The 10,145-nt window shown below is 47.0% G+C and overlaps 1 protein-coding gene across 2 annotated transcripts in view; it reads right to left on the bottom strand.

The window, feature by feature from the left end:
• Positions 1–8,249: 8,249 nt before the first annotated feature.
• EFNB3 (ephrin B3) overlaps positions 8,250–10,145 on the bottom strand; it is a 142,700-nt gene continuing 140,804 nt past the window's right edge. For both annotated transcript variants that reach the window (XM_030187343.1, XM_030187344.1), the window contains one exon: positions 8,250–10,145. This exon is cut by the window's right edge and continues 166 nt beyond it. In XM_030187343.1, coding sequence (XP_030043203.1) covers positions 9,914–10,145 — 232 coding nt within the window. In that variant the 3' untranslated portion in view covers positions 8,250–9,913.

The following is a 10,145-nucleotide window of genomic DNA, read 5'->3' as shown; positions in this document are numbered from 1 at the left end:
GTGTGAAAGTGCTGCAGGCAGCAGATCGCCTCCCTTCGGGCCTCCTTCCCTCCCTCATCTGACGTAACTTCCGCGAGGGCGAGACACAAGGAGGGAAGGAGGCCCGAAGGGAGGTGATCTGCTGCACTTTTACACGGAGGTGAGAGGCGCTGTGATTTCAATGCAGGGGGTCCGGCCCGGTGGCGGACGGAGGGGGGTGGGTGGAGTGGCGGAGACCTCGGGGGTGGGGGGGTAGGGGGTGGCCTTGCCCTGGGCCCGGCCCAGTCTCTCGGCGGCCCTGGCTGTACCTACATATAGGTGACACCAGAAGGCTTGAGGGCCATTGTAGTGGTATACGGTGAGGTATAGTTGCTTTTTGTTTTCTGGTTCCAGAGGGTTCGCAATACAATATAAGGGGGTTACATTGAAAGCTGTACCTGGGACCTTTTATGTGAAGTGAACCACAGTTCCCTCCAATGCTGCCCCAATGCTCTGCTGGGATGTCTGTTTGGCCAGTCTACTAAAATGCTGCGCCCCCGGGACAATCCAGTGGCTTGTTTTTGTGCACCCCCCCCCCCCCCCCTCCAAGACCTTTTTTAAATGCTACCTAAGAGAGATGCACTGAGCACTTAAATGTCTAGAAAATGGTGATTTTCAAAACAACAACAAAAAAAATAGATGTTTTCTGGTTCAAAAATTGCTCTGTCACTCGATTTTTGGAAGTTTTTCATAAGACATCTGAAATTGGACTAGGCGTCATATCAAAAATGCCCCTTTAAGTTTCTAACACCCCTCCCCCCCGTTTATTAAGCCCGGCTAGTGGCTGCCATGCATTAATGCCGACACAGCCCATTCACTCTGAATGGGCTGTGTCGGCATTGCCGTCTGGCTTGGTAAACGGGGTGGGGGCGGAGTATGTTATATAAGTCTACAATAACAATTCATGTATAATCAGGGGTAACATCTTTAAAATAAAAAAAAATCACTTAAAAAAAACCATATGGCATCTGATACTAGTTTTGCATAATTTAAACCTACGATATTTTTATTTAATTAATAACCCTTCCCTCTCCCCTCCCCCTGCTTTTCCCTCACACACAAAAATATTTTTTTTTATTTTACAAAAGAAATTTTCAAGAAATATAGCTAAAAAATTGGAAATATTTACAGTATTTCTTGCTTTTCAATAACCATTTCTTAGTGTTTCTTTTTTAAATCTAGCACAGGCTTTCCGAGTTTCCCTTGCTCCTACAGTCTGAAGTAAATATACAACACAGAATGTTGGTGTCCCCTTTCTTTTTTTTTAACCCCCCCTCCCCCCAACTCAAAAATATTCAATTTACTTAATTTAGCAATATATAAAATTTGGGGGATAGGGGAGCTGACTCTGGTAGACCTTTCATGAGGCCTATGTGATTATTCTGGACAGCCATCTTGGTTACTGTGGAAACGTTTCATGCTAACAGGCCAAAGCCTTCAAGCTTAATGGCACCACAGGTGGCTGAGCATGAGCAAGTAGGCCCAGCCGTGAAAACTGATTACACAGTGACACACACAGACACACACTTTTATTTCACTTCTTTGGAAAGGCAAAGGGGCATTTTTCAAGGTTACTGTCATGTAGGGCCACAGAAGAAGCCTGAAGACTCGATAAATAACTCCAATCCGGTCACAAGAAAAGTTACTCAGATGGCAAAGCTGTTTATCTTGGGGAAGGAAGAGAGGAGGCAGTTAAATTTTTCCTTTTTTTATTTCAATCTCTCTCTTGCCTGAACTTCCTGTTGCAATTCTGCATCTCTTGGTTTTTTTTTTTCTTTTAAATTATTATTTTTTTTCTTTTAAATTGTTTTCTGTTCCTTTTGCCCTTTTATTGGACTGCGGTTCCCACAGCAACAGCTCAGTGTTATAGCCGCTGCGCAGGGATGAACTGTTTTGTTATTGCTCTCAAGCTGTCTCAGGAGAGGTGGGGAAGTTGATGAGACAGAGAGAGAGAAAGAGAGAGCGCGAGACAGGAAAAGAGAGACTAACAGCAGAAACACACTCAAAATCAAAGACCGCTAAGTGAGAGAGAGAAATTTGGAGGGAGGAAAAGAAACACACACAGATGGACTGAGAGACCAGTGTAATAAAATATAGTAACATAGTAGATGACGGCAGAAAAAGATCTGCACGGTCCATCCAGTCTGCCCAACAAGACAACTCATGTGTGCTACTTTTTGTGTATACCCTACTTTGATTTGTACCTGTGCTCTTCAGGGCACAGACCGTATAAGTCTGCCCAGCACTATCCCCGCCTCCCAACCACCGGCTCTGGCACAGACCGTATAAGTCTGCCCAGCACTAGCCCCGCCTCCCAACAACCGGCTCTGGCACAGACCGTATAAGTCTGCCCAGCACTAGCCCCGCCTCCCAACAACCGGCTCTGGCACAGACCGTATAAGTCTGCCCAGCACTATCCCTGCCTCCCAACCACCGGCTCTGGCACAGACCGTATAAGTCTGCCCAGCACTATCCCCGCCTCCCAACCTCCAGCCCCGCCTCTGCTATCCAATCTCGGTTAAGCTCCTGAGGATCCATTCCTTCTGAACAGCATTCCTTTATGTTTATCCCACGCTGAAAAGGTATGAGAAGCTGGAAAAGCTGTCAGGAAAGCCAAGAGGCAAATGGAAGAAAAGATAGTCGGTATGATAAAATTGCGGGACAAGACATTTTTCAGATAAGTGAGTGATAGGAGGAAGTACCATAATCGCATTGTGAGGGTAAAGGGGATGAATATGTAGAAGCTGACAAGGATAAAGCTGAACTGCTTAACAATTATTTCTGTTCTGTGTTCGTGGATGAAAGGCCGGGGGTAGGACTGCAGAAAACAAATCCTAACGGTATGGTAGACCAGGACCGATTCTCAGAAGGCTGTGTTCATGAGGAGCTAGCTAAACCAGGGGCGTATCTGCATGGGGCCACAGGGGCCTGGGCCCCCGCAGATTTCGCCCTGGACTTCCCTACCACCAACCCTTTCCCCGCCTACTGCCGTCACCTACCCCCGAGGTCCGCTCCTGCCGTTTTTTAAAAATATTACTTCAGCTGGCGGGGGACCCCAACCCCCGCCAGCCCAGCCGAGGTCTTCTTTAACTTCTTCATCCTTGTGCTGTTAAAGCTGCATCCTTCCAGTTGGACGGAGTTCGACGTCGCAGCACGTTGTATGTGCAGGATGTCAACTTGCTGCGACATCAAACTCCGTCCAACTGGAAGGATGTATCATGCAGCTTTAACAGCACGAGGATGAAGAAGTTAAAGAAGACCTCGGCTGGGCTGGCGGGGGTTGGGGTCCCCCGCCAGCTGAAGTAATATTTTAAAAAAACGGCAGGAACGGACCTCGAGGGTAGGTGACGGCGGTAGGCGGGGAAAGGGTTGGCGGTAGGCTGGGGAGGGTTAACGGTGGTAGGTGGGGAGGGTTGACGGCGGTGGGGGGGGTGGCAGCCGGGGGGGTTATTATGTGCCCCCTCATTCTAGCCCCTGCCCCCCCTACCGCCGAACCTCAGATACGCCCCTGAGCTAAACTAAAAGTAGACAAAGTGATGGGGCCTGATGGGATACATCCGAGGGTGCTCAAGGAACTCGGAGAAGTTCTGGCTGCTCCGCTGACTGACCTCTTCAATGCTTCCTTAGAGTCTGGCGTGGTCCCAGAGGACTGGAGAAGGGCGGATGCGGTCCTTCTGCACAAGAGCGGAAGCAAAGAGGAGGTTGGGAATTACAGGCCTGTCAGTCTGGCCTCGGTGGTGAGTAAACTCACGGAAAGGCTTCTAAAGCGGAGGATTGTGAGGTTTCTAGAAGCAAACGGACTGCAGGACTCAAGACAGCATGGTTTCACTAGAGGCAATGGAAACGAAAAAGCGAGGACAAGTGTGGAGGAAATTCAGGAAACTTTATTAAATAATTAAATAACGACCCGACACGGCCGTGTTTCGGCATCAAAGCCTGCATCAGAGGTCAAACAAATCTTCTTCGGTTGTCACTTGATTAAAAACCAAAAGTGCCTCGAGGCACTTCATAGATGACTTCTTAATTCCTTAGTTTGAAGGAAGTCCCATAACCACATTTTCTTTTTTTTTTTTTTTTTAATTCATCAATTTAATTTTACACGCTTAACATGCAATTGAAACACATTGCATAACTTGAATAATAAAAATAAGAACAAAATTAAGTATAAATATCAAGAATTACGGGCTCACACATTTAGCCCAAGGAAAAGACAAGTTATACAATTGATTAGACCACAACTAGACAATGAAAGGGGGGAGTGATTTAGATAATAGGAGATCTCAAAAGAAGAAAACGAAAAACATTGCATATATGGCCTGGCCTATACATTCCCTTTGTATCTTTTATAATCAGATGATATCAATTACTCTATACGTTTAATGGACAATTTTTTCATTTCTAGAAACGCTTTAAGATGTTCTGGCTCAAAAAAGGTATATTTAACACCCATATATTTAATCAGACATTTACAAGGATATGCAAGTAAATATGTTGCCCCCAACGCTCGGGTCTCCTCACTAAATGGCAAAAATTTCTCTCTCCTATCTTGAGTTGTTTTGCAAACATCAAGATATACCCATACTCTCTGACCACAGAAAGTTTTCATGGCAACCATATTTTCTTTTGGCTTTTAATCAAGTGACAACCGAAGAAGACTTGTTTGACCCCTGATGCAGGCTTTGATGCCGAAACACGGCCATGTCGGGTCGTTATTTAATTATTTAATAAAGTTTCCTGGATTTCCTCCACACTTGTCCTCGCGTTTTCGTTTCCATTGCCTTTGATTTGCGTGAGGATTTTCCTCCCCCGCTTTTTGTTGCTTCACTAGAGGCAGGTCATGTCAGACAAATCCGATTGATTTCTTTGACTGGGTGTCCAAACAGTTGGATGTTGGAGAGGCGCTAGATGTGGTGTACTTAGATTTTAGCAAAGCCTTTGATATGGTTCCACACAGACGACGGATAGATAAATAAATAAATAGAGTGATTGACTGGGTTAAAATCTGGTTAAATGGAAGGAGACAGAGGGTAGTGGTAAATGGAGCTTGCTCCGAGGAAAGGGAGGTTTATCAATGGTGTACCGCACGAATCAGCCCTCGGGCTGGCTCTTTTTAACATCTTTGTAAGTGATATTGCGGAAGGACTGTCGGGCCGGCTCTTTTTAACATCTTTGTAACAGGGGTGTAGCCAGACCTCGGTGGGAGGGGGGGCCAGAGCCCGAGATGGGGGGGGACTGTTTAGCTGCCTCCCCTGCCGCCGCCCCCCGCCACTTTGGACCCCCCCCCCGCAACTGCAAAAACAAAACCCCGCCCACCCCCTGCCCCGCTGCCGCATCAGGTACCTTGCTTGCTGGCAGGGGTCCCCAATCCCCACCAGCCGAAGAGTCTGGTCGACTCCGGCGCCTTCATTGTGTGATCATCTGTTTCTGACGCCTTACGTCCTGCACGGGGCTACATGCACGGTGCAGGATGTAAGGCGTCAGAAACAGATGATCACACAACGAAGGCGCCGGAGTTGACCGGAGCTGAAGAAGACTCTTCAGCTGGCGGGGTTTGGGGACCCCCACCAGCAAACAAAGTACCTGATGTGGCGGCGGGGCGGGAGGCGGCAGGGGGGGTGGGCCCAATGTAGAGGGGGCCAGGGCGTAATCTGTGGCAGTCCATGCCCCGTGGCCCTACATAGCTACACCCCTGCTTTGTAAGTGATATTGCAGAAGGACTGTCTGGTAAGGGCCGTCTCTTTGCGGATGTTACCAAACTCTGTAATAGGGTGGACACCCCAGAGGGTGTGGATGGCATGAGGAAGGTTCTAGCAAAACAAGATGGTCCAATAATTGGCAACTACAATTTAATCCTAAGAAATGCAGGGTCATGCACTTACATAGTAAGATAGTAGATGACGGCAGAGAAAGACCTGCACGGTCCATCTAGTCTGCCCAACAAGATAAACTCACATGTGCTACTTCTTGTGTATACCTTACCTTGATTTGTATCTGCCATTTTCAGGGCACAGACCGTAGAAGTCTGCCCAGCACTAGCCCCTCCTCCCAAACCACTTGGGTTACAAAAATTCAAAGGAATGGTGCAATATAGGGGGTGAAGTTCTGTGTATGAAAGAAGAGTGAGACATGGAAACTCTTAGGAAAAGGAGGAGTTAGTGGTTATCGAGGATGGGCAGACTGCATGGGCCATTTGGCGTTTATCTGCCTTCATGTTTCTATATTTCTATGTGCTGAAGCCTCTGAAGTCTGCATCAGTGCAAAGAGAAAGAAGGTAACACAGACAGACATACAGGGGACAGACAGAGACTGGGAAACAGGTCATACAGAGACAAGTACTTGGGGGGGGGAGGGAACAACAGGCACAGACAGAAAGAAGGGAGACAGGCGCTAGGAACAGGTGAGAGAGGGGAAAAAGGCACTGGGGTACAGGTGGCAATGAGAGGAGACAGAAACAAGAGACAGGCACTCGTGAAGAAGAGGCAGTTAGCTTAGCAGAGTTTAAGAAAGGTTTGGACGGCTTCCTGAAGGAAAAGGCAAGAGAATGTTATTAAAGGAACATAGGGAAAAATCCTCTATTCCTGGGACAAGCAGTACAAAATGCTTTGCTCCGTGGACCTTGTCAGGTGATTGTGACCTGGATTGGCCACTGTCAGAGACAGAGTGCTGGGCTAGATGGACCTTTGGTCTGTCCCAGTGTGGCGATGCTTATGTCTTAGAGACAGGCACTGCTGAGCAGACAGATGCACATACAGGAGCCGGTAAGAGATGGGAGATAGGCAGTACCAGAGACAAAGACAGGAGACAGGGTACTACTGGGGAGCAGGGCTGGGTGACCAAGACAGGTAGCACTGGTGAGAGACCTGCCTGCTCTCCTTGGACCACCTCTCCTTTCCAGCCTCACTGCAGATATCTTTAAAACAAATCAAAGACAAGAAGCACCACCCTTGCCAGAAACCAGTCTGGCCAACAGAGGGTTATATATCTACTATATTTCCCCATTTTAAATAAAAATTCAAACCAATGGATTTTTCTCTCTTCTGTCCTACTCACTTACTGTGGAGCCACAGTCGGGGAGCAAATGTTTCTGTTCTGCAAAACAAAAAATCCATTTGCAAACATTTTCTCCCTGACCAGAGTTCTACCACAGAGGCTGCAGTTAACGACACCAAAGTCACACACCAGTCTCTTGCCCGACACTCAGTTCTTCAACATAATTCTTCAGTCTCCTCATAGGATGTGTTAAGGGAACACTCAGCTTCTCTACACAGTCCTTGTTGCTTCACGGCAGGATGTGCGACAGGAATACTCAGCCCTCTGACACAGTCCCTACCGTTTTCATCCCCGTTATGCGAGGGAAAAACCCTCAAGCTGTTACTACATCTGCAGTGAACTCTCAGTGACTTAGTAAATGGGCCAAGTGTTCCAGTCACACAGTCTGTCGTAACGTCGCAGGAACACTGTGGAGTGGTTGATTGTCCTTGCAACAAATTTTTAAAGGAACATATTAGACATTCAACACGTGCTGGTCTGTCTACTGAGCTTATGCCTTTTATAGCTGACTGTCTTCTTTTAATCAGTTCTGTGTGTCTCTGGCCAGTAACAGTGAAAAATGCATTTGAATACAGACAAATTTGCAAAAAACCCATCGGTACACGTATATGGCAAGAGAATCAAGGCCCTTGTATTTTTTAAGTTTTCAAATAAATCTAAAACAGTGATGACATGATATAAAGAAACTGAATTTTCTTCCTTTCCCTTCCCCTGTCTCTTAACTGCACCTCTTTCTGTGCAGCTACATCTTATTTGGGGGCAGGAAGTCCTTTCTGTAACAGTTTCTGGTGACATCACTTCCTGTTCCTCTGCTTCTTAGCCACCATGTTGGTGTCTGGTTACTTTCTTCCTTTTGGAAGAGTAAGTGGCACTTGGAATGTCCCCTGAGGCCCAACAGTTGTTCACACTCCACAATCAAGAGACTACAAGAGGGGAAAGTCCTGCTTAATTTAGGAACTCCCAGGGCTGCCCGTTATCTGGGTTAGGAGGTACACCAACCTGGACAGGACCTCTACTGAAACCCCCTAAAGACTCTTCCATTTGTAAGCATCTTCTAAGCAGATGATAGTCATAATGGTGGCTAGTCATGTCCACCTGGTCTGTGGTAAGAGAAGATGACACCACTTCTTCTTCTAACCCCCCCCCCCCCCCCCCCAGATATACAATTTGTATTAGGGGGAATGTCTGAGAAATGTGGCACTCTCATTGTGGGTTTGGAGTGGCTGGAATACAGCAACATATTAATTCCTCCACGACTGAAATCAGTTTCTTCATGTGCACCACTCATCTCGGTACCTGTCCAATACCTCCTCCTACTCAAATCCAACTCTGTTCACAGAAGAGCAAACTAAGTGTTCTGTTGTTGCGAGGAAATAATAGTCCAGTAGGGCACTTTCTGTTCTTGGCTGGCTCAGAGGGTTGCAATTATGAAAGGACCCACTGAAGACTTGTGTGGGTATAGAATGTTTCTGGCACCATCTTGACCCAGGCTGGACAACCCAACACGACGGCAAACAGGTACCTCTTGAGCCATCCAGTCTGCTCAGTTTTTCCTGTCCACACGGTAAGGATATACTGCAGCTGCCGGCCAGAGAAGATTGACTATCTGAGAATATTGCTCTCTATCCCATCAGTTTTGGTTGTCTTTTGCATTGATTCTCTGCAGAAAATTTGTCCAGGCGAGTAGATCTTGATAGCTCCTATGCTGTCAGGAAGGTGAAGAGGGAGGGGTAGCTTTATTCCCTTATCTCTGTTCCTTCAAAGCTAAAGACATTCTCAATAGATTAAACATAAAAAAAACCCTCATCATTCAAACAGAGGAGAGAAGGTGAGGACACACAAAAAAAGAATGGATCGATCCATCTTTGCTCATCCACTGCAGTACTGTGTGATCCTGGCTTCTAGAACTGCTGCCTCCAGGGTCAGACCAGTGATCAGGCTATACAAGAGTTTTACCCAAGCATCTTTTATTCTTGCCATGGTTGGCACACTTAGAAAGAGTGAAATACTTTATTGTATCCCCTCTGGACTCTTGTTTCGTTGACGACACCACAAAGGGAAGCACCCAACGTGGACTTGAAGGGTAGATCCTGAAGGGAGAGAAGTCCGTATCTCAACATCTACACACGGGTAAGGAGAGGTAAAAGCTTGCGTTCCGAGCTGTCAGTGCTGCTCAAAGGTCGGCAATCGTCCGGTGACAGCCCATCAGTCCCCATCACTGTCTCGGTGCTAACTCACCTTTCTACAGATGCGGCACTTCCTTCCTCCCTGCATAATTATGGCAGTACAGGAGGAGGAGGTGGTGCATTGAAAAATTTCTTGCTGCCTGCATGCAGTCACAGGGACAGCCAATCCTAGGTATCACGGGCTCTGCAGGCATAAGAAAAACCATTTCAAAAAAAAATGTAAAAGAAAATAAAAATACATGAGCAAATGTCAGATAGGTTGAGAGAGTTCATTATGTCAAGTAAAAATTAAAATTATAATTGTCATCGGCCGTAAACTTCAAAAAAAGGAATTCACATTATTGTTTTTGTTGTAAAAACAGGACTAAAATAATCCTCCAGGAGTTAAAACAAAACATTTTCTCTTCCCTGTGCTCAGCACCTGTAGTTACCCACTCTTTTTTTTCCCTTTAAGAGTCTGTGTGTGTCTGTGTGCAAAATATTTTTCACACTCCACTCCTACAAGCATCGGGGAGGAAGCTGTAGATCTGCTATGATGCTAGAGATGGTAACAGTGAAAAATTCAAAGGGAAACTCGATACACATCAACAAACGCTGCCCCCCCTCCCCCCGCCGGGAGCGAGAGAGCGGCCAGGGCTCTGCCTGTACTTCCAGCGACTTCATACTTTGTAATAGATGTTGGCGGGGCTCTGGGGGGGCATTTCCTGCACTATGTAGACAGGGTGTCCGTAATCCCCGCTCACTTTCTCGTAGTGTGGGCAGAAGGCGCCATCCGAAGTCCTGAGCGGGATGATGATGTCGCTGGGCTCCGAACCATTGTTATTACCCGCCCCGCCGCAGCCTCGCTTCGGGCTGGTGAGGGTGCTGAGGGAGAGGGGCGGGTGGTGAGTG

Source organism: Microcaecilia unicolor, chromosome 14 (genome assembly GCF_901765095.1).
Source record: "Microcaecilia unicolor chromosome 14, aMicUni1.1, whole genome shotgun sequence".
Classification (NCBI taxonomy): Eukaryota; Metazoa; Chordata; class Amphibia; order Gymnophiona; family Siphonopidae; genus Microcaecilia; species Microcaecilia unicolor.
This window is presented reverse-complemented; position numbering and strand designations above follow the sequence as displayed.